General features: G+C 40.4%; 4 protein-coding genes and 1 long non-coding RNA gene across 5 annotated transcripts; 2 read left to right on the forward strand and 3 right to left on the reverse strand.

Annotated features, from left to right (window-relative positions):
- Positions 1–782: 782 nt before the first annotated feature.
- LOC122050737 lies at positions 783–1,568 on the forward strand. Its single transcript, XM_042611619.1, has 2 exons — positions 783–950; positions 1,053–1,568. The coding sequence occupies exons 1-2, from the start codon at positions 783–785 to the stop codon at positions 1,566–1,568; spliced, it is 684 nt and encodes a 227-aa protein (XP_042467553.1).
- Positions 1,569–2,234: 666 nt separating this feature from the next.
- LOC122050738 (exocyst complex component EXO70I-like) lies at positions 2,235–4,635 on the forward strand. Its single transcript, XM_042611620.1, has 2 exons — positions 2,235–3,005; positions 3,095–4,635. The coding sequence occupies exons 1-2, from the start codon at positions 2,235–2,237 to the stop codon at positions 4,466–4,468; spliced, it is 2,145 nt and encodes a 714-aa protein (XP_042467554.1). The 3' UTR covers positions 4,469–4,635.
- Positions 4,636–5,215: 580 nt separating this feature from the next.
- LOC122054097 (lysM domain receptor-like kinase 3) lies at positions 5,216–8,119 on the reverse strand. Its single transcript, XM_042615930.1, has 10 exons — positions 7,337–8,119; positions 7,029–7,238; positions 6,801–6,940; positions 6,646–6,735; positions 6,468–6,573; positions 6,237–6,388; positions 6,049–6,149; positions 5,836–5,974; positions 5,645–5,743; positions 5,216–5,530 (listed from the first exon to the last, which is right to left on the reverse strand). The coding sequence occupies exons 1-10, from the start codon at positions 8,019–8,021 to the stop codon at positions 5,366–5,368; spliced, it is 1,887 nt and encodes a 628-aa protein (XP_042471864.1). The 5' UTR covers positions 8,022–8,119; the 3' UTR covers positions 5,216–5,365.
- A 246-nt stretch (positions 8,120–8,365) lies between these two features.
- LOC122054098 (protein MANNAN SYNTHESIS-RELATED 1-like) lies at positions 8,366–10,665 on the reverse strand. Its single transcript, XM_042615931.1, has 6 exons — positions 10,509–10,665; positions 9,978–10,068; positions 9,807–9,880; positions 9,576–9,661; positions 8,832–9,402; positions 8,366–8,754 (listed from the first exon to the last, which is right to left on the reverse strand). The coding sequence occupies exons 1-6, from the start codon at positions 10,602–10,604 to the stop codon at positions 8,473–8,475; spliced, it is 1,200 nt and encodes a 399-aa protein (XP_042471865.1). The 5' UTR covers positions 10,605–10,665; the 3' UTR covers positions 8,366–8,472.
- Positions 10,666–19,064: 8,399 nt separating this feature from the next.
- Positions 19,065–19,731, reverse strand: LOC122052620. The gene is made up of 2 exons (XR_006132067.1): positions 19,690–19,731; positions 19,065–19,513 (listed from the first exon to the last, which is right to left on the reverse strand). It is a non-coding gene; the product is annotated as an uncharacterized LOC122052620 (long non-coding RNA).
- Positions 19,732–23,543: the final 3,812 nt, after the last annotated feature.

Genomic DNA, 23,543 nt, shown 5'->3' on the forward strand with positions numbered 1-23,543 from the left:
ACATGGTGCATCTGATGAAAAATCGTCTCACTTGGTGAAAATTCTATAACACTTATTTTGAGATAGTGATCGTTAGATATATAAACTCGAAGTTGAGAACGTTATTAGGTGGACACAAGTACTTTCCCTAAAATGCAGGATGACAATTCACCTCTCCAATTGAGGTAGTTGCTTTTGTTCCTCACAAAATACAATGAGTTACAAATTGTATTTAGTCTATAACGTTTAAAACATGCATATATAGCCTCATCTCGAACTTCCCCATCATAAGAAGCGAATATAGCGGGGAACATAATAAAAGGATAGATTTACGTTTCACTTCACCCATTGTCATCACTATCAATATCAAAAAGCCACTTGCCGATTCTGTTGAAATAGATTACTTCCGATTGTGTTTGGGTTTTTCTAAGTTGAGAGGATCATGCCAAACTAAAGAGAAGGAGGGATAAACCTAGTTGAGGATAAGGAAATATTCCATGTTGCAAGTAAACAAAGAGTTGAGTTTCTTTTGGTTTTCCAACACTAATATAAGGTAGCTCATGTAACCGAGCGATGGCATGACATACACCTAATCTTTGTTTTATTTCTATTTTTTTTTTAAAATAACAATGTGAGTTTTCTGTTTTTGTTGAGAATGGATTGATTTAAATTGCATGTTCAGCCACTGCTCTATATATACAACCACAAGCTCCAAACATGCATGACCCCAAAACGATCCAAAGAAGAAAGAGAGCAATCGGGAGAAGTAGGAGAAGAAGATTCAGGTTTCTGCTGATCAAAAAATGGAGTGCAGAAAGTGTTACTTGGATCTTGTTCTGATCCCCTTGAGCCTTCTCCTCCACATCTCCTACCACATTTGGCTGTGGTACCAAGTCCGATATCACCCACTCAGAACCGCCATCGGAATCCACTCCGCCGCCCGGCGCTTTTGGGTCCTTTCCGTCGTCAAAGTAAGCATCGACCGATTTGAGACACGCGATCGAGCAATTGAGTTCATCGGCAATGGAAATTGAACTAGTAATTAAGTTGTTGCATTTTGCTGTTGTTTTTAGGAGAACGAGAAGAAGAACATCCTGGCGGTGCAAACCTTCCGGAACACGATCATGGGCGCGACGCTGATGGCCAGCACCTGCGCCGTCCTCTGCTCCGGCCTCGCCGCCCTCGTCACCACCGTCGAGCGCTCACCGCTGGCGCCGTCAACGACGCTCCAGTACGTCTCCGTCCTCCTCGCCTTCCTGTTCGCCTTCCTCTGCTTCTCCCTCTCCGTCAAGCTCATCAACCAAGTCTGCTTCCTGATCAACACGCCCACCATGGACTCGGAGTTCACCTGCGACGTGTTGGAGAAGGCGTACATGTTCCAGTTGCTGGGCAGCAGAGTGTTCTACGCGGCGTTGACTCTGCTTCTGTGGATTTTCGGGTCGGTTTTCGTGTTCTCCGCATCCGTCGCCGTCGTCTGCTTGTTGCTGAGCCTGGATGTGGTGCATGAAGGAAGAAGAAGAAGGAAGGATGGCAGCGAGGTCGGCGGTGATCAGATGAAGGTGGATGATGAAAAGGGCACGGTGGTTTAATTTAAGTAATATGAAGGAGCTAATTGAATTTTTTCAGAGATTAATGAATATTTTTTAATTAATATTATTTATATTTTCTTTTTGAGATGTTTGGAATGCCGTGTAAAGTGTAATTAGTAATTGCGAAAAGAAAATAAAGGAAAACTTTCATTTCAACCAATGAAGTTTATACGTTTCTTCAAACTTCCTTAGAATTTCGTATCAAAATTTCTCTATAATTTTTAAAAGAGCGAGGTTATTATTTTAGAATTGCAAAACGACATTCGTGTAAAAAAATAAAGAATTATAGGATCAAACTGGAAAAAATACGTTAAATAAAGGAATTGAAGAAAGGGCGGGATCCAATTTACAGGGAAAATAGTGTTAATAAACACTGGTAACTCCATTCTATGCAAATTCTCATAATATCAGGTTTTTTTTATTAAATTTTGGTAAATAATATTTTTATAATTCCGCGGCGCCTTGGCTTCAATTTTTTCCGCCAAATGGCCTTCGAATCCTCGCCCTGCCGCCGGCTTCGTTCCTTGAATTTATCGTCGCCGATTGTCACCATCCGTCGACCTCTCCGTCCATCTCAACCCTGCCGCCTTCTATTTATATCTTGTCTTCTTCCTTTCGCCACCTCCAATTCCATTCCCCTCTTCACTTCCCCTTCTCCAGCCTCCGATGGCGGTGGACGTCTCCGCCGCCGCGTTCACCGAGCTCCAGGCCTCGCGCTCCGGCCTCGCCTCCATCCTCCGTTCCACCTCCGACGTCGAAACCGCCCTCTCCGACTTCGACGCCCGCCTCTCCTCCCACCTCTCCGCCCTCTCCACCGTCTCCGACACCGTGTCTCCGCTCCAGTCCCACGCCGTCGCCGCCCGCGCTCTCCGCTCCCGCATCGACCGGGCCATCTCCCCTGCCCTCGCTCTCCTCCAAGCTTTCTCTCTCGTCCGCTCCCTCCAACGCCGCCTCCTCCGCCTCTCCCCCTCCCCTTCCGACCCCGGCACTCTCATCGACTACGTCGACTGCGTCGACCGCCTCCACGACGCTGTCGCAGGCGTCGCGGCTGACTGCGATCCCGCCGTGCAGCGGCTCCAGGAGGCTGTAGAGTTCCTGAGCCGAACCAAGGCCACGGACCGCCTCCGCCTCCGTCGTCTCCAGGAGACGCTGACCGCTCTCCAGGCGATCTACGCCGACGAGGTCGATGCCCTCCGATACGAGGGTCTATTGGACGAAGCCCTAGTCCGGCTCCAGGACGACTACGAATCCCTCCTGCTCCTGCTGAAACACAATGCCCTAGGCGAATCTGACGGCCCCGACCAATTCGCCCAATCGACCGACGGCTCCGATCTCGCCCCTCTCGCCTCGCCTCTCCAGGTCCAGGCCCTCCGGCGAATCTCCCAAACTCTCGCCACCAACGATTGCCTCGACATCGCGATTGACATCTTCGTCAAGGTAATTGATCTTAACGAACCCTAAAAATTCGATCTTTGTGAATTCTCCGACCGCCGGCGGATTAGATAAGGGGTTGGTGGTGGTTGTAGGTGAGATATCGTCGGGCTGCGAAGGCGTTGATGAGGCTAAGCCCAGAGTACCTGCGGACGTACGCGCCGGAAGAGATAGACGCGATGGGGTGGGCGGAGGTGGAGGCGGCGATCACTCTTTGGATCCGGCACCTCGAATTGGCGGTGCAGACACTGTTCGCCCTCGAGAAGCAGCTCTGCCGCGACGTTCTGGGTCCCTTGATGGACGGCGTCGTCTGGCCCGAATGCTTCGCCAAGATCGCCGACCGTATCATGGCCGTTTTCTTCCGCTTCAGCGAGGGCGTCGCCCGGAGCTCCAAGCAGCCGCACAAGCTCTTCAAGCTCCTCGACATGTTCGACGCCTTGGCCCGCATCCGGCCACAGTTAGAGTCTACCTTCGACGGCGAGCCGGGCGGCGATATTCGCGCGCGGTTCCGCGAGCTCCAGAAGCTGGTTGTCCATGCGGCCGCCAAGGCATTGTGGGAGTTCGGTCTCCGGATCGAAGGCCTGCAGGACGCCGCCGAGCCGTCGCCCGGGGACGGATCGGTGCCCAAGGTCGTCCGGCACGCCGTTCATTACCTCAAATGCCTCGCGACCGCCAGGTACGCTGGACCGATGGAACGAGTGCTCCGAACAGAGCGCAATTGGAGAGAAGACCCGCCGTCCCGTCCTCCGGTGGATGACGCCAGCGACGATGGTCTTCTCCGCGATGTGGCCCGCAACATCCTAGAGGCGCTGCAGAGGAACGTGGAGGCGAAGCGCGCGAGGTGCGGGAAGAAGGACCGCGCGCTTCCTCACGTCATGGCCACCAATGCGTACTGGTACGTGCACACGCGGACGCGAGGGACGGAGCTGGCGAAGCTGGTGGGGGAAGAGACGATGAGAGCGACGTTCAAAAACGCGGCGGAGCAGGCGGCGTTCGCGTACCAGGAGTCGGCATGGGGAATGCTGCTGAGTTTGGTGGAGAGGGACGACGCGGCGGCGAAGGCGGAGCAGGGGAAGGGGAAGGCGAGGGCGAGGGCGAAGTTGGAGGAGTTCATGAGGGGATTCGAGGTCAACATGAGGAAGCACCGAAGCCTCTACGGCTTCCGCGATGCCGACCTGAGAAATCAGATTCGGGAGGCTGTGGAGAAGACGGTGGTGCCCGCCTACGCTGAGTTCTTGCACGCTAACGCGGCGGCGATCCCCGTAAGGGCGTTCCTGCCACCCGACTCGATCCGTGCTCTAATTCGGCAGGCATTCGACGCCGCCGAAGAAGGGGAAGAAGAGGAAGGCAAGAAACCGAGCTCCGTTCCTAAGCCTGAAGGCGAGAAAGTTCCACAGCGTAGGGAACGGATCCGGCGAGGGCAGGAGCGGCCGCCGGAGCTTGGAGGTTCTGGTTCCTTCGGACATTAGCTCAACGAAAAAGGCCACGACATACTACACGAATAACAGCTAGTATATATGAGCATACATAATCATTTCATTGTAGATAATGACGAAGATGCAAATATTATAGAGGAAATCTATCTGTTGGATTTCATATTGAGGGCTTCTTATCGTCTGTTCGATTCAATAGTGTGTGATCTTGGCCGTTTATAATTAGTAAATACTGAGCGACCAATTTGAAAGCATCTTCTTTTAAGTCGTTTTAGCACTTAATTGGGGACTAATTCAAAATCAAGTTAATTTAGGGCCAAATAAAATTTATTTTATTTTGGATTAATTATTAAGCTCATCATGAATTTCTTTAGCAATGTCGTCACAATATTCATTTTTAACGAATATATTATATAATTTCAAACATTTCATTAGATTCGTTCATAAATAAGCATGTCATATGTTAATAGTTACATCAATTAAATATTATATACTTTTCATGACAAATTATGTTTTAAAAGGTTGAATCATTTCCGTATTCATCAAAGAATATGTGTACAAATTGTCATCTCATTGTTCCATTCATTTACGAGAATTGAAAACTTGTATACTAGGTACATAGATCTTTCTCATCTCTTATAATGTCTTATTTTCACTTTTGTTAACTAGCAATGTGAAGATTTATAATAGTGGTGAAGTCAAAATTATAATTTACTTGGATTGATAGAAAAAAAAAATGGAATAGACGTCTAGAAGCGACGATAATATTGTTGCTTTGTGACCTACATGAAACATCATTATCACAATTCCGATCCAATCATAAGCAAATAGAGTATTGTATACAAAAGAGTACAACAAAAGAGTACAACAAAGGAGTACGATTCATATAGCCAACCTAAAATAGTTGCGACTAATAGAACTGGAAAACAGTCCTCATCTTCCTCCAAAGATGCCACTGAACACTTGACTGTTGCCACCAAGTGATGCTTCCCACTCTATGGAAGCCATCAGAATCTGCAATAGGTTTGCTGTGATCTCTCTCATTTCCGGCCGACTTACAGGATCATCACTCAAGCACCACATAGCAATGTGCACCATCTGAATTAGGTTAAAGCAGTGATTCAGAAATAACTATTTGTCATGATCTGAAGAAAGAAAATAAAATAAAATAAAAAAAGAAGAAAGACAGATATTAAGGATGAACTAATTAACCTTGTGAACTTCTTCAGCAGGGTAAAAATGATTCAGATTTGGATCTATAATCTCCTCAATAGCACTCTCTGGATCTTCTGAGAGGAAAATTCCTTTCATCTGGCGCAAATCACAAGTCAACAGTAATCTTCCATAGTTATGCTGTTATTTTCTTTCATTGCCATGAACAGCTAAGTTGAAGATAGTCTTACAATTGTAGCCAGTGATCTCATCTTGCTTGGATCCTTTCGATCTGGAGTTAGAGCCCTTTGGCCTGTGACAAGCTCAGACAGCACAACGCCAAAGGCAAACACATCAGATTTGGTGGTCATTTGCAGCTCCCTAACAGATCTGACAAAAACAAGCTACTAATGTCAAGTTACTGAATATGATCGGTCTATCTATCTATACATATATATACGAACTCTGGTGGAAGGTATCCCGGTGTTCCGACCAAACGTGTAGCTAAATACCCCTCTTCTTCCCTGTGTTCCTCCACCAGCTTTGCTAGCCCAAAATCTGCTACCTGTTCGAAGAACAATAAAACATAACTCAAGACTTATGGAATCTGTACTTTGTATGGTATTGAGTGAAGCTGAACAAAAAGGCTCACCTTTGCTCTTAGTGTGCTATCCAAAAGGATGTTGCTAGTCTTTATATCGCGATGAACACAAGTCGTCTTGGTGTGTTCGTGTATGTACTCGATTCCGCATGCTGTATCCAATGCAATCTGAGTTCTTGCAGTCCATGATAGAGGCAGATGACCTGCTTTGCAGTTCATTAGACTTGGTTGTTTCGATACATTTAGATGAATACACTGTAAATGTAAGTGCTTGGCCCTAACCTTTGAGCAATGGATCATGAAGGTTCTCATTCAGTGAGCCATTCTGAACAAACTCATAGACCAAGTAAAGGTAGTCCTCTCCTGCTGCATAACCAATGAGTTCGACCTAGTTTGAAGAGTCGAATGTAGTTAGACAACAAAGAAACACTTGAAATGAAGGTTCTATTTTGTGACATACCACATTTCTGTGATGCACGTTGCATAAAACATTTAGCTCAGCAAGGAACTCCTTGGACTTGCTTGATTTCATCTTTTTAATGGCAACTTCCTGCACTGATGTAAGTAAACAACTTGTTTTCTATCGAAATGAATATGAACTTGAAGATCTATTACCTCATTGGCTAAGATTCCAAAATACACACTGCCGTACCCTCCCTCGCCGATCTTTCTTGATCCTTCAAAACTTGCAGTGGCTTGATCAACCTCTTCCAGACTAAATATCACTGGTCTCTCTGTTCTGAATGCTGCAGTTGCTGCAAAATGAGACTTTTAAGGATTAAGAACAATAATTAGAGCTTAATTAGAGACATAGTTAAGGTTAGAAATTAAATATCTTAATACCTTCACCATTCTTGCAAGTAAGAAGCCGGCTCTCCAAGGCTGCAATTGTGCATCTTGTGCTTGTAATTTTGCTCGAGTTTGCCTTCGATTTCTCGTCAATGGTGTCAGCCGATCGCCTTCTCCGATGGAAGAGTACCGAGAAGCCGATGAGGATGATCGACAAAAATGATATGGAAATGCCAAGCGCTATGATTGCAACCTTCTGCTTCCCTGATAAATTCCAACGCCACGGAGTCAATCTAATGTTTTGAACTCACACAATGATGCGTTAGTTCTCTTCCAAACTTGAACTTTCTCCGATGGTTTACCTTTGAAGTAATTAGCATGAGGCGCCGCCGGCAGCAGCTCCGGCGAAGAATGTGCACCCATGGGCACGAACAGAAGTTGGCTGAGGGGGATGGAGTTCGGGTGCTTACTCAACCCTGCGTTTATCGCTATGATCGAATCCACGTCGGTGTCCAGAAAGTCAGCGATGGTTGTCAGCGTGTCATCGGCCTGCACCGCGTACGACACCACCACCACCTTCTTCTCCTCCCCTGCTCCTCCTCTTCCCGCCGTCCAACAGCCGCAGGGGAGGTGGACGGTGATATTGCCTGGGAAGATGACATTGGCCGGCAAGCGCCACGCCAACCCGCTGAACACAGTGGCGTTAATGTAGTCGGCGGTGTCTTTGTCCTTCACCTCGTAGACAGCGTCGTGGAACAGGGCGGTGAGGTTGGCGTCCGCCGGCCGCTCGCACGCGCAGGGGACCGAGACCAGATAGTCTTCCTCGGAGCCTCGGGGGAAGGCCTGGATGAGCGAGGCGTTGGCGGCGAACTGGTCGGCAACCGCCGAGACGTCGAGCCCGCGAGGGCGGACGTAGAGGAAGGCCTCGCAGAGGGGGGAGGGAGAAGGGGCGTCGCAGGCCATTGGCTCGCCATCGCAACGGAGGAAGAAGGAGAGAAAGAGCAGTGCAGCGGCAGCCGGGAGAAGGAGGTACTCGCCGGCCGCCATCTACGGTCGTCGGAGAAGAGGTGAGCTACTGCATTTCCGTCTCGAGCTGTCGGAGCAGCAAGATTTGATTTTGACGGTGTTGCCGCATTGCGATGGTCCAGTTGGATATCAACGCGACGTCGGAATCAAAAATCGATCCAACTTGGAACGAATCTAATGGGTTTTGATACTGCATTGGGAAGGCCGCCCGCCGGCCGGCCGGCCGGCGGATATCGATGCGTTGCTTTCGACGTTTGTTTGTAATTATTTGCGTCGAAATTTCCACTGAACTGAACGCCAAATTCTAGCATTTTTTAAGAAGATAATCTAAGCATTTCCACCAAATGTAAACCCGAGCAATTGGCCACAACCAGGTCATATGATCATCCAACAAGATCTATTTAATTAAACGAATTGGATTGCAGTAGAGAACACGTCAATCCCAACTGTCACTCCTATATAGCAACAAAATCTAGCAATGGCACGAGTAAGCAACATGCTTCTTCTTGGAGACATAGCTGGACACGAACTCATCCGCCGTGGCAGCAGACGCGTCATCATCCACTTGACCTGGCACAAGAATCTTGGTGAGCCCCGAAGCGATTCTCTTCCCCGCCACGCTCTCGTAGAACACACCGGCCACTGCAGGCACAAACACATCGCTCTTCGAGCAGATTTGGAAGTCGATAACTCTCTCCAGCTCACTCCCAGTCCCCAGCACCTCCGCCCTCTTCTCTGCCGGCACCAAGTCGTCCTGCAACACCGGAGCAAACAGCACGGTCAAGGTTCAAATCGATCGTGGAAGATGAATGAACTCAATTTCTTAATTACCTTCGTGTAAGTCCTTGGGAAGTACTCCTTCAATGGAGTAAGAGTTTCATCCCACCAAGTCTGGGTTACGTAGACAGCGTTGTCTTTGCTGAACCCGAGCATTCGCAAGAAATCCACGACCTCCTGCACGTCGTAGCAGGCCTTCTTGCCGGCTTTGCCTTCCTTGCAGCCTTTCCGATCAGTCCTAATGTCGATGGCGATGAACTGGCTGTGCAGGTTGTGGCCGAGCATTTGGAGCCTCTGGATCATCATGTCGGCCACTTTGGACACCGCGGGTTTGATTACGAGACTGCCGAACATGGCTAAGCAGGCGACTGACTCCAGTTCGTCGTTGCGGTTTTCCCGCATTCCTACGCTGGCTGAAGGAAAAGAGCTCGCGAGCTTCAAGTAGTTGTTGGCGAGGAAGGCTGGTCGGATTTGCTCGTTGATGAAGTCCTCCGACACGCCGTTGGGGACTCTAATGACAGTAGGCAGTCGAGCGGCTACGCCGGCGGGAAGCTCGCCTACCACTTTGACGACACCTTCCAGGCTCTGGATGAATTTATCGACATCGTATAATTCTTGGAAGTTCCTGCAGTGGCGATCAGTTCTGTTAGGAAAAACTGCAAATCTCAGAGGCATTTCGGCAAGCATTCTCAGTGCAGTTTATGAAGAACCCCATTAGCATCAAAATTGAAGATTAGTTGCTCATAGACAAACGATCGATCGAGTATTGCTCGATGTAGATGATGCGAAATGGAATACCTCTTTTGACCTGGCTTGCTTCCTCTTATATCAGGGAGCACCAAAGTGGCTCCAAGATACCTTGCAATGACCACAGCATCAGCCACCTATTTGATCAAACAAAACTCTGAAACACTTTTACTTGCACAAGACGATCTTTGTTTTCAGAAATTAATGATCCTGATTAACTAAAGAATTTGCATGAGCAAAAACAAGAACAAAACAAAAACAAAAAGAATGTAAGTAGTAGACCTGTGAGGAATGGTACTCTGGGCCACTCTTCAAGGAGAATGTGATGTGGCCATTTGATTGTTCTGCGTCCTCTTCTGAACAAATATGATCCATGCGTTAGAACAAATCAAACTAGAGTTTTTATTTTAATCAGGGCTAGGTTGTTTTGAAAGTTTTAGCACAGAGCTGAACCTGGCTTTCCCCAGCATGGTTTAAGGGCTTGGGTTCTAGCTGGTTTACGACTGACCCAGTTTAGCGACCTCTCTTCCCCTCGGTGCCTCGCCTGAAGTGCATGGTGCAAAATAGAGAGCAGTTTACAAGAGATCATTCAATAAAGAGCTCAATCGAATCCAAAACTTCGATGAGAAGTGAAGAACAAAAGTTCACCCGTTTCATGTTCAGACAGGATTTTAAGAATATGTTTAAATATCAAAAAGTGTTGAATTACTAAATTTTAATATGGTTGAGAGTTATTTCTCATCTTTAACGTTGTTAGTCTGAGAAAAACACCTTGAAAAGAGAAGAAATACAATACACGATTCATATTCTACCATTCCAATACCGACAAACAATTAAACAGAACATGGAAAAGTTGAATACTTAAAGCTTTTTGGAACAACATCAGATCAAAAAAACCAGAAATAGAGGAATCAACGCAGCAATGTTTAAGAAAAAACAAACTGAAAACAGAGTAAGCTCGTTTTTTATTACTATTATTTTTACCTCAACTGTGTCGAAATGATCTCTTTTGATCATATTTCCGAGCATGAGGAACATGGAGATAGTCAAAACACCGGCCAAGAACTGTTTTGAATCCATCGCCACCGGCGCTCTGTTCTGACTCGACGAGGAGGGGGAGGAGAGGCGAAGATGGTGAGAATGGAACTGTAGGAGGAAAAAGAAAAGGAATAGTCGATGAGTGATTAAGGTTGGTTGACACGTCAGCATGGAAGTTAAAGTTTTCTCTCTCTCTTTTTTCTTCTTGCCTCTTTTTGTTTGCTTCCCTTTTTGGATTATTTTTGGAATGGTATTTCCGTTTTATTTCCAAATGCAGAAACAAGTTACATTTTAGTTTTTTCCATTTTTGTTTAAAATTTAAGGGTGCATTTTATTTGTAAATTTTTTATTTTTATTTTCTGAAAAATACTTATTTTCTAAAAAAATATAAAATAATTTTTTATCATTCTCTATTTTTCTAAAAAATACTATCTATTTTTTTAGAAAACAGACACAAAAAAATACAAACTAAACAACATTTTTCAAAAACATAAATTTTTCAAAAAACTGAAAATGAAAAAAGCACTAACCAAACGCACGTTTTTCATAATTTATTCATTTCATTACTAAATTATTTCATTCACCTCTAACAAATTTATAGGTGTAAAACGAATAATAAAAATATTTATTATTAGCAAAAAAAAAATATCCTTTTCTAAAAATAATAAACTAACGTTTTTCATATTTTTATTTTTAAAAATATTTAAACTTGATTAAAATTATTTTAACATAGTCAAAATTTACTTAAAATTATTGTAGCAACTATTTAAATAACTTTTACAACAGTGATAAAATAAAAATATTTTAAAGATAATAATATGATGGAGTCCTTTCTTTCTTTTTTTTTTTTTTTTTTTTTTTTTTTTTTTTTGAAAAGTGGTATGCTTTGAAAAAAAAAAAGATAATTAGGATTTTTTTTATTTTTGCCTAATATATTGGTTTATAATTAAATACAGGGATATTTCCAAGTTAATTTAGAAGTGCAATTAATAAATTCTAAAATAGATTATAATGAACATATAAAATAACTAAAAGGTTAAAACTATCATTTAATTACCATATGCAAAATAGTAGGGCATTATGATATAATTAATTGATAAATGAATTGCTTATATGAGACAAATGAATTTTCATCTTTTTTTTGAAAAATAATAATGGATAATGTTTAAACTAACAAATATTTAAACTATTTACTTATTCTACAAATTAGAAAATGGAAACGAAAAACTATTTAGGAAGTATGTGCTAGAATGAAAATAAATATCATTTTTGACAGCATATTATTAAAATAAAATAAAAAGTTTCTACAGTATACTATCATAAAATAAATGAATGACTAAACTTGATTTTAAGCATTTTATTATTTTTTAAAAAAAGAAGACAAGTTTAATTTTGTCTTTAAAGAAAAATATATTAGTTATTTTTTTTATACCTGAAAAAATAGTGTTGGTGATGAACATGAACTAAACACATAAATTTCCAATTTCCATAGGATTTCTCTTACTTCCTTTCAATATTCAAATTCAATCAAACATCTGTCAGGAAATTTTATTTTGAAAGATAGAGACAAAAAATTCCAAACGCCCAAACATCTAAAGATACCCTACCTAAATTGTATTTAATATAATATATATGATAAAAAAAAATAAAACAGTAAGTTCATTCATCGATTAGGCTTCTATTCATCAGTTCATCTATCCTAATCGATTGACATCTAACATCAACGAACACCAATCAAATTCATCAATTAATTCAGAGACATTATATGGATAACTCAGCAAATAATAATCGATTGGTACTTATAACAATCGATTGGTGAGTCAATCCACCTAATCAATTTTAGATCGTTTTGTATACAACCTAGGTTCAGCAATTGATTGATTCTCATGGTAATTAATTGGTGAACACCAATCGATCTATCTAATTGATTTCAATCCTTTCTGTTCGCAATTCTAAGTATCTCAATCGATTGATCTTTATGATAATCGATTGGTAACTACTAGTTGAACTGCCCATTCGACTTGAGAGCAATTTTTTTCCAAATTCACACTCACTAATCAATTGATGAACTTCACCAATTGATTAATATCATAAAATTTGGTTTATGCACAGGGCTTTTCAGCTAAAAAAATCTTAAAAAATGTTGATGTAATTTTTCTGAGTCAAGGTTGACTAAATTGACTAAGCTTGAATTGACTCAAACTTGAGTCTTAATATGTGAGTTTTGATATTTAACAATATATAAGGATCGATGGTCAATGTTTGATCAGAAATCAAGTAAGTCAAGATTGATCGAATACTTGACTAGGAAGTGCTAAATGGAAGCTAGGCAAGGACAAATCCAACGGGAATGTTGATAAAAGATGAAAATCCAAGTGGGTCATGGAGGATCGGACACTTCGTGTGGGGAGTCCCGGTGAGTGAAATCTGGCAGAAGGAAAATCTTGGTAAATGAAGTCAGGTGAAAAGTCCTAGTGAGTAAAGCTAGGTAGATAGAAAATCCTAATGAATGAGGCTAGGTGATGGAAAGTCTTGGTGAGTGAAGCCAAACAGTTAGAAAGTCCTAGTAAGTGAAGCTAGGTAGATGAAAGTTTTGGTGAGTGAAGCTAGACAGAGGAAAATCCTGGTGAATGAAGTCAGGTTGTGAAAAGTCCTGGTGAGTGAAGCCAAGAATGAGAAAATTCAAGTGAGTCAAGGTTGATTAAACACTTGGTATTTGGAAGTTCAAGTGGGTCATGGAGGACCAGAGACTTGGCATAAGATGATAAGTCCAAGTGGGTCAAGATTGATCAGACACTTTGCACGAGGAGAAAAGTCCAAGTGGATTAAAAGATTGATCGAATACTTAGTGAGTGAAGTTAGATAGTTGGAAAGTTCTAGTGAGTGGACTTAAGCAGATGAAAGTCTTTGTGAGTGAAACTAGGTAGAGGGAAATCCTAGTGAGTGAAGGCAGGTGGTGAAAAGCTCTATGAGTGAAGCCATGCATGAGGGAATCCAGATGGATCAAGATTGACTAGACACCTAGTGTTTGGAAGTCCAAGTTGGGTCATGGAGGACCGAACACTTGGCACGAGGAGAAAAGTCCAAGTTGGTTAAAGAATTGACTGAATACTTGGTGACAAAGTCCCAACAGGTCAAGGTTGATCGGATGCTATGCACGAGGAGTTTCAACAGGTCACGGTTGACTGGATGTTGGACGTAGGAACCCTACACTTGAGTTTAAGCAAGTTTAGGGTGGTCAATCGATCAGGTGATCAATTGAACCAAAGTCCAATCGATCAGTGGATCAATTAGGCAATGCTTTTTGATGCGAGGAGCTAAATCGATTAGGTGATTGATTGAGAGGAAATTACATGAGCACAGAAGGCTTCCCAATCGATCAATCGATCGATTGAGACACTTTAATCGATTAGCTAATCAATTGGAAAAGATTTTCTCACAATTTTACGAGGTATCCAAAATCGATTGATCAATTAATTCTAGGTCTTTTGCGAGAGCATAAAGGCACTCTGAATTGATCAGTTGATCGATCAAAGCCTCCCTAATCAATTGATCAATCAATTAGGATATGATTGTTGTGCAGGTTGTGAGGTTTGGAAGGCTGGGATCGACTGGATATGACGTGACAATAGATTGGGAGCAGACTCAATCGATTGGGAGCCCTAAAAACGCAGATATAATGGCAACGATAAGTCCAAACGAAACTTCTTCACTCCATCTTCTCCACCAGTTCTTGGAAGCTTAGGACTGAAGTGTTTTTGCACTTCCAAGCTTACAAGAGGCATTCACAAACAACAAGAGATTAAGCAAGAAGATTTTTCATTTATATTTATGTATTTACTTTTTGTTTCGAGTTGTATGCTTGTGTGAGTTGTAAGAGGTTTCTCCACCTCCCGATTATTTCCGAGAAGAAGTATTTTTGATAATGAAGAGTGTGCTCAATGTGGATCCTTGGATTAGTCACCTCTTCTTGAGATTGATACCAAGTAAATCCTAGTGTTAGCATTATATTGGGGAGTATGTCGCTTCGAGTTTATCCACTGCAACAACATCTACGAAGCGAGCAAGCGAGTGAGACAAGCTATTCACCCCCCCCCCCCCCCCCCCTTAGCTTCTGAGTGACATAACAAGTGGTATCAGAGCAAGGCCGCTCTTCACTAGACTCATTACCGAAAAGGGAAACGAGCTATAGGAAAAAGAAGTTGAAGCCTAATTTCAAAAGGCAAAGACTTCATCAACAAGCACAACTTCAAGATGGATTTTTGAGATTGACTCGGATTTGACACGAGGCAAAGACTTCATGAAAATAGGAAGCATGATAGAGTTAAAGAAAAACATGCAACATATCATACTAAAACTACCATACCTAAGACTAGGAAAGTATATAATAAATTAAGCAATAACTCTAAGGACTTTAGAATTTAAGGAAAAATCTAAATTTGAGGACTTATGGAAGAAAAATCAAATCATGAGGTCAAAACTTATAAAATTTAAGAGAACCCTAGAAAAATTGACAATTAGTGTCAAATGGTCAAAGAAGTCAAACATAGGTTTAGGGAAGCAAAATCTTCCAATGGTCATAGAGATTTGGGAGACAAACTTAAAGCTAAGAAAGATGTGACTTTATATTATAGGGTTCTATATAGTTATGAAACTAATCTTAGATCTAGGGGTCAAGCCAAGGTTATAAGGGAGGTCATCCCTAAAACTAATCTTGCACAGACCAATGTGACGAATGCTTCAAATAAGCCTAAGAAGGTCATTAAGAATGTATCAAGGAAAGATATCTCTAGTAAATACCTAGAATACTCAAGGAGCATCAATTGATTTTAGATTCCTAGGAGTGTGTTCTCTATATCCTAGATGGGTTTAGAAAGTGTCAACTCTAATTGGAAGGATAGTTAACCCAACCTTAGTAAAGTTGACACTTGGAGGTATTTTTTTTGGATTTTGTTAACCTTTGAGAATGTAGGTTTAATTGTTTACTCATTTGAAGAATAAAATATGCCAAAATTTGATAAATTAAGCTTAATTAAAATTGGAATAAATAGGAAGAGTCAATGAAAATACCAAGTTGAGATTTTGACATTTTCTTAAGGAGATAAGGGCAATCTAGGATTATTTTAAATTTAACAAATAATTAGAGATACTCAGATAGATAATCTATGTATATTGCTTATGCTAAATTATCATGATTATTTGCTCATCATATACCATATCATCATTTCACACATGCATATTGCCATGATATCATGATACATTCATACATTCATCATAATTATCCATGATATCGATTTAGAGTTTATTTTAGAAAACATGCATGTGATATCTGTAAAGATCATTTTCATGCACTATGTCAATTACTTGTAATTAAGGACAATGACATTAATTAATAAGTGACATCTTAGGTGAATAACCAATTTTAAAATGCCTAAATAGAAATACATGATTCTTTAGTTTAGGACAAAACTAATATTTACATCTCACAAAAACTATAGGTTGACTTGTATATGTTTTAGTACACATTAAATATAAGTGAATATGTTAGGATGGTGAACAAAATTCAAGATGTTGATTTAGTACATCTTTTTGAGTCTTAGTTTCCTCAAAACAAATAGTTTATGTGTTATCTAATCATTGGAAAAGCTAGTGTACAAGTCAAGTGCATTTAGCCCAAGGAAAATGGTTTGAAATTAGTTTTGAAAATAATTTTAAATATATTTTGGAAAACCTTGATGAATACTATCTTATGATAGGAATCACCATTATATAGTTAGACACAAAATTGAAAGAAATATTAAAGTTTTTAAAAGTTTCTAACTTTATGTCAATCTTTAAAAATAAAATGTATTTTCTTAGAAAATAATTTTTCTATGATAATATAGGATTTAAATAAATCTACGTAAAAGTTTTTGATTTTTGGAAAATCATTGAATTATTTAGGAATTTCTGAATTTCGACTAAAATTTGATTTCAGGAAATCAGAAACTCGATCGATTAGAGGAGTTCAATTGATTAGACGATCGATTGAATTGAATTTTTCCATGAACAGAAGTGTTGGAATATATACTAAAAGTCTAGCTTTTGTATAAACATTTATTTAGAAATAAAAGAATCACATTGGTCAAAAGTCTACATTTATTTACTAAGTGTAGTTGTTCAATTAATTTATATTGTAGACAACATGATGTGTGGTGTCACATACAGAAGATCATGTTATCAGTTCTTTATAAATTATAAACAATTGCTTACGACTAAGATGGAAATGAACAAACCGTTAGAATAGTCATAGTGTAATTAGGTATTAGTTTATCTTGACTAATAAATTACACTAGTACACTCTAAGTGTATTGAGTAGGACCATTTAAGGTAAGTTCTTTTTATACTGACTTAATAAAAGAACAAGACCTTAGTTATTATGGAAGTGTGTGCTCTTAATTCTAATATAATAACAAACACATATACTTAATATTTATTTCTTTGATTTATCAAAGGGTACAATTTAATTCGATAAATCAATAGGCCTGATAAGTTGAAAAATGATATTATTTATAGTGTGTGTTCACTACAACAAAAATGACTTTTCGCAGCGCGTAAATTCACTTTTCGCAACGCGCATTGCGCGCTGCACAATTAAAAGCTGTTGAAAGTCATAAATTATCCGTGGCGTGCTTTTGCGCGCTGCGAAAAATATTTTCCGCAACGCACTAAGCACGTCGTGGATACTATTATCCATGGCGTGCTTTGCGCACTGTGGATAGTATTTTCTACAGCGCGCAAAGCCTGCCGCGGATAATAATATCTGCGGTCTGCTTTGCGCGCTACAGAAAATACTATCCGTAGCGCACAAACATATGCTGTTGATGGTCTTAACTATATTAAAAAAAAATAATTTGACGAAAATAATAAATTAAAATTTTACAACAAATTTAGTGCAAATCAAATCCATACAAAATTAATAAAAATCATAGTTTTCATTATACCACACAAACTCAAAAGATCTAAAATAATATATCAAATCTCTAACAAACTAGTAATTACATAACAATAATTTAACTTATAATCCAAACAAATTAGTATAATATGTATCAATCACAAAATACTATAAATTTAGATAATCATGCGATCGTGCGTCCTATTGTATCATCGAGAAACTGCATTTCGTTATTTAGTTGAATTAGGTCCACCTTTTCCACCAAAACCTTATCAACCCAAACTTTCCAACATGATCCACCAAGAATAATGTGATGCACTTTTGTGTTTGGATCTGTGGATGCAATTCGACCTTCTGCAACAACTAATTCATCGGCAGACCAATGAAGCAGCTTACATTTGGTATTAGCACAAATATCTCCATGATTCACATTTCTCAAATTTGATTGTAAATAAACAATACAAAATTATTAATTCAATCATGTATATTTTTGTAACAATTTTGTGATTTAGAAATACATAATTTATGATAATTACCTGGAAAACATGGCCAAAATCATCACTTTTTTTTGCACCAATATTGATATCGCTATTGCTACCAAAATCATTCCCAATACCACTACAAATGTCACCACTAGCAATATAATTTTACAACCAAATAGTGTCAAACAATGTCATCATGAAAATTCAAAAGCATTTAAGTGTACATATCAAACTTATTTTATATATGTTGTTTACTTACTAACCTGTTTCGAATGATTTTGTTGTCTCATACTTTGTAAAAACATGGACCTCATTTCTTGCATTTCTAGTTGATTTTGTTGTCTCATTTCTTGCATTTGTTGTTGAACATTCTGTACGATACTTTGAAGTTGTTGAACCGTTCCATTTTGTTGCACAGAAGCTCCAACTTTCGATGGTGTTACTCCAAATCTAAACGAAAATACATAAATTTCCAAACATGGAGGAAAATCTCTACCCTTAAACATTTATCAACTACATCTGTTCTCAATCATACTCCATTAGACGTAGCATACATCAAACCAAGCTTAATTAAAACTTCCTATTCCTGGTCATATTAAAATTCCTGTCTAACTTTAGTAACCACAACAAAATACCAGCGCTACCAAATTAAAGAAGGGCATTCCATTCCGCACTACAAGGTATGTGCAGAAATAACTTTTATTTTGACAAATACTTAAGTGTGGTAATCATGTTTCTATATTGGCTTAAACACAGTAAGCTCTATATGACTAAGATATCCTTACTTGAAGCATTAATGGTACAGACTCCTTTTCAGTCAGCAACCAACATGTGTGGCAATAGTTTAGCACAACGAATTACATGATCAAAATCTTTAGCTTATGCAAAAACCCATATGAACTTAAAGCTAACTTGTTTAAAGACACTTAGAGCTCAGTATAAGACATATTTAGAAGCACTTGAGTCCTGTTATGCATGCCCAGTATAATGAAACCATATTAATTTGCCCTCAAGATCTCGATTAATAATCTAACAAACCAAGTTATGTACAACAACAATCAATATGCAAACCCAGACAAGAACACTAGCAACTAAGAGGTCATAGTCGGATCATGCTCACAACAATTCAGCATTCACTCAACTTCAATCCAACCAAAGGAAAACAATACACGAATTTGATCTTGAACCTCAGCAATACTGCCAATCCACAACCGGAATCACCACTGACCAATTCAGAAGTTTCAACAAGCATAAGGATTAGAACTAGATTCTAACTCTGTGAACACTACAGGAAGTCCAGAAATCCGAACAGTGATGAAGAACTTGACAACACCAAAACCAATAGAAAACTCCCAAATCACCTAATCTACCTCCATCTTTGAATCGATATAGCAAACAACGAAATTCTTCATCAAATCTGAAAGAAATTGAGCAGCAGGCACAAGACTATCAAAAGAAAATGGAAGCTCTGTTGTCAACTGATGAAACTTCTGGACACCACAGGGAGCACCAAAATCCCCCAAAAATCGGCATACCTAGATAGAATCCGAGAACATCAACAACACCATCATGGTTTCAAAGAGAAAACAAAATCGAATCCACAACTCCAAATTCATTCAATGAGACATAAACAGAACCAAACAAGATCTGGAGTAGTTAAAAGATCAAAACCTTATAGCCTAAAAATCATGCGCCTGCAACAAGATCTTACCTAAAGATTCCTCGAGCTTAACTTACCACAGAAAGAGTACCTTAAAACCAGAAAGAATAAGTAACGTTAACAAGAACCACAGTTGGAAACCCTAAAGAAAGCGTAGTCCTAAATCTATTAAGGAATAATCACTTGCCCAAAAATTTCTCTCAAAGCTTAACTTATAGTGAGATGATCACCTCAGAGCCGAAGGGAACAGATCACACAAACAGAAATCATCTTCAAAAAACCCTAGAAAAGTTTATCTTTACATCTACAGTGGAATAGTACTTGCCTATCCCGAGCTCCTTCGCCGGAATCGCGCGCATGCCTTCTCGAGCTCCTTCGTCAGAATCACACGCACGCTCTTGCCTCTCCCGAGCTCCCTCGCCGCCATCGCCCAGAACCATCGCGACTCGCAACCTCCAAAGTTTGTAAAAATCGCGCCTGCCCTCTCCTTTCCCAGCGTCCCATCGCCTATAAAGCCTTCTTTCCTCTTCTTATTTGGGCCCCAAACCATTAGTCAACCCATCACAATTTTTTATCCATAGAGTTAGTTATTAACCTTACATAACCTTCTTTAATAAATTCCTAATAAAAATATACCCTAATATTTTCATAGTAATAGTAATTTTATTAAAATTTCTAGCTCAAATTATTACAGACAATGGAGTCTTATAGATCAGCTTTTAAGATTGGATGCATTTTTTTTATTATTTACTTATTTTTGTTTAATTTAATTTTTTTAAAGATAACTTTTTTTTAAACTATAATTTTAAAAGAAATTTGAAGTTGATCAAAATACATTCCTTTTAATCATGGTCGTAAACAATAATTTGTTTTATTATATTTTTTAAACTAATCGCAGCATGTTGCATGCCGTTGATAATTTAAAAAAGAATTCGCAGTGTGCCTATTTTTGCATGTTGTTATTGTTATTAAATATTTATAATATTAACGGCATACTTTTAATGTACGCCGTTAATATCTAGATGTAATTTTTCCTTCTTCAAGTTTATACTATTAACAGCGCGCATCAATATGCACGTCGTTAATAATATTATTAACGGTGCGCTTTTAATGTGCGTTGTTACTAGCAAGCTGCGAAAAGCTATTTTTGTTGTAGTGGTTGTTGATTATAGAAGGAATCAGTATCCTAGAAATCTAGGTTGATAATTGTTGGAACCCCAAGGTATTTTGATGTGATCAAACAAGCTAAGTTAGATCCTGCGTTGTCTAACCCTTGTGTCTAAGTGAGCAGGAGCTTAGGAACACAGGAAGTCAAGCGGAAGACGTGGCTAGCGAGAAGAACGGCACGGGAGAGAGCCGACGGGCTCGGTGTGTCCGAGGGACGAGGTGACTGCGGAAGAGTACACTCGTGGACGAGAAGAACGTGCACGGCGTTCGAGGGACGAGAAACCGGGAAGGAAGGCTGCTCGAGAAGAAGGCGAAACTTGGGTTCAGGTGAGCCCTATTCCGGATGGCCGAGATCACCCAAGCTAGCGGAGCCGGAGTTGAAGACCCGGACCGAGACGAGCTGAACCGAAGCAGAGCGATCGGACGGAAAAAGTCAACCAGAGTTGACTTTTGGGGTCCAGGGCGCCCGGAGCTGACCGGGGCGCCCGGACCCCTCCAGGGCGCCCGGAACCCTCCAGGGCGCCCGGAACCCTCCGGGGCGCCCGGACCGAAAATATTGACCAGATCGAGTCAAACTCGATCTGAACATTGGGGGATAAAGTTTTATCCCCCCAGGGCTCCCGGAGCCCCTTCGGGGCGCCCCGACCAGTGCTATAAATATAGCACTGGTTTGCACAGATCATTCATCTCACTTGTAATCAGTTTTCTCTGTGCTTTCAATTCTGTTTCTTTTATTTGTGCTGACAACGCTGTAAAGAGGCTACTCCGCCCGAAGGAGATAAATAGATAGTGCGCTTACTTTCCTTGGATTAGCAATCCCCTGATTGCAAACCAAGTAAATCTCTTGTGTCTGCTCTTTTCCTTTAGTCTCTTAGTTTTATTATTAAAAGTGTCTTTTAAATTAGTTAAATATCTGAGAAGGGTTTTTTTTTGTTTATTTTTGTAGGGCAATTCACCCCTCCCCTCTTGTCGGCCTCCAAAGGGACCAACAAGTGGTATCAGAGCAAGGCGCTTCAGGAGGACTAACCGTCGATCGAAGCAACAAGATGGCCGGACCAAGCATCGTCGCACCAAAATTCGAGGGGGACTTCGCCTACTGGAAGCGACGTATGGAGGTATTCCTAAAAACTGATTTCGAAATTCGGTTTATTATGAAATATGGTTTTGTAGCTCCGATGAATCAAGATGGAGAAGAAAAAGAAGAGAGTCACTGGACAAAGAAGGAGCAGAATGAGTCTGTAGCAAACAACCGTGCGGAATATCACCTGCTGAGCGTGTTGCAGCCTCAAGAGGTCAACTGCATCAGAAGCTATTCATCTGCCAAAGAACTCTGGGAGAAGTTCCTGGAACTCCACGAAGGCACGTCCGAAGCGAAGCTCGCTAAAAGAGACATCCTCCGGAACAAGCTAATGAACATCCGACTGGAAAAAGGTGAGAAGGTAGCCAGTCTACACGCAAAGGTAAAAGAACTTATTACTGGTCTCGAGAACCTTGGAGAAACGATAACAAATCGGGAAATAATATGCTACGCACTCAACGCGTTTCCCAGAACATTAGATTGGACATCAATCGTCGACGCCTACTACATTTCGAAAGACCTGGAGGTAAGTACTTTAGAAGAACTGTTCTCCACTCTTGAATTGCATGAAACCAGGTGTGCAGGTACAAAGGAATCAAGCCAGATGATTGCGCTAAACGCAACTAAAAGGGATGAACCCGAGTCAGACTCAGAGGATGATCTGGAAGCGTACATGGTAAGAAACTTTAAAAAGTTTTTTAGAGCTAATAAATTTAAAGAAATGCAGAATAAAAAGAATCCAAGAAATAGAAGAAGGATGCATTGCTACCAGTGTCAAAAGGAAGGACACCTAAAAGAAGACTGCCCAGAACTAAAGAAGGACAATGGAAAGATTCCCAAGAAGCACAAGAACCTAAAAGCTACTTGGGACGACACTTCTTCATCTGAGTCCGAGATTCAAGAATATGCCGGGATAGCACTGATGGAAAGCTACGAAGGACAGAGTACATCAGAACCCAGCATCGATGAAGGGGGAGCGACCTCAGATGGAAGTAGCGAAGCAGGGGGAGATTCAGGCTTCAAGTCTAATATGGTAAGTGAGGTATGCCTCTTACCCCCTGATGAACTTTATTTTGGTATTAAGGCAATGACAAAATCCATGTATAAATTAGAAAATAAAAATACCAAATTAGAAAATAAAATTTTAGAAACAAAAAGAATTTTGGCAAAGTCATGTCTTATAGAGGATTTTGAAAAATTGAAAATTGAAAATTGAAAATTGAAAATGAAAAACTAAAAGAAGAAATAGAAAGATTGAAAAAATTTAATGGTCCAAATATTTCTACTTTTAGAAATTATAGAGGTTTAAATTGGTATTATAGATTTCATCAAAGTCAAATTAGAAATATATCAAAAATCTATGTACCTAAGAAATACTTGGTTAATCCTGTAGGTAGGAACCTCTACTGGGTTCCAAAAACCTGTTTAAATTAAAATTAAAATTAGACTTAGCATTTTCAGCAATGAAATTAAACAACTAATTTCATTATGAGGCTTTGTCTAAGGAAGTGGTTGTTGCTCCAATAACCAAGAAGGCCTAGTGCCTCACCACGACCTGGAAGCCAAGTATCGAAATGAAAAGTTTAATTGACTGACTGAAAAAGCATTAATTTAAATTACTTAATGCTTTAAAAGAGTTATTCAATTTGTGTTAGAAAAT

The sequence above is a fragment of the Zingiber officinale genome, chromosome 3A, assembly GCF_018446385.1.
Source record: "Zingiber officinale cultivar Zhangliang chromosome 3A, Zo_v1.1, whole genome shotgun sequence".
NCBI lineage: Eukaryota > Viridiplantae > Streptophyta > Magnoliopsida > Zingiberales > Zingiberaceae > Zingiber > Zingiber officinale.

Excerpts from the sequence above, each read along its gene's own strand:
- LOC122054098 (XM_042615931.1), bottom strand. The coding sequence starts at position 10,604 with ATGGATTCAAAACAGTTCTTGGCCGGTGTTTTGACTATCTCCATGTTC. Across the intron at positions 10,069-10,508 it reads ATCATTTCGACACAGTTGAG|GCGAGGCACCGAGGGGAAGA; the intron begins GTAAAAATAATA and ends CATGCACTTCAG. Across the intron at positions 9,662-9,806 it reads CAGAGTACCATTCCTCACAG|GTGGCTGATGCTGTGGTCAT; the intron begins GTCTACTACTTA and ends TTGATCAAATAG.
- LOC122050738 (XM_042611620.1), top strand. The coding sequence starts at position 2,235 with ATGGCGGTGGACGTCTCCGCCGCCGCGTTCACCGAGCTCCAGGCCTCG. Across the intron at positions 3,006-3,094 it reads CGATTGACATCTTCGTCAAG|GTGAGATATCGTCGGGCTGC; the intron begins GTAATTGATCTT and ends TGGTGGTTGTAG.
- LOC122050737 (XM_042611619.1), top strand. The coding sequence starts at position 783 with ATGGAGTGCAGAAAGTGTTACTTGGATCTTGTTCTGATCCCCTTGAGC. Across the intron at positions 951-1,052 it reads GGGTCCTTTCCGTCGTCAAA|GAGAACGAGAAGAAGAACAT; the intron begins GTAAGCATCGAC and ends TGTTGTTTTTAG.
- LOC122054097 (XM_042615930.1), bottom strand. The coding sequence starts at position 8,021 with ATGGCGGCCGGCGAGTACCTCCTTCTCCCGGCTGCCGCTGCACTGCTC. Across the intron at positions 6,150-6,236 it reads ATAGCACACTAAGAGCAAAG|GTAGCAGATTTTGGGCTAGC; the intron begins GTGAGCCTTTTT and ends TTCTTCGAACAG. Across the intron at positions 5,531-5,644 it reads CTGCTGAAGAAGTTCACAAG|ATGGTGCACATTGCTATGTG; the intron begins GTTAATTAGTTC and ends AACCTAATTCAG.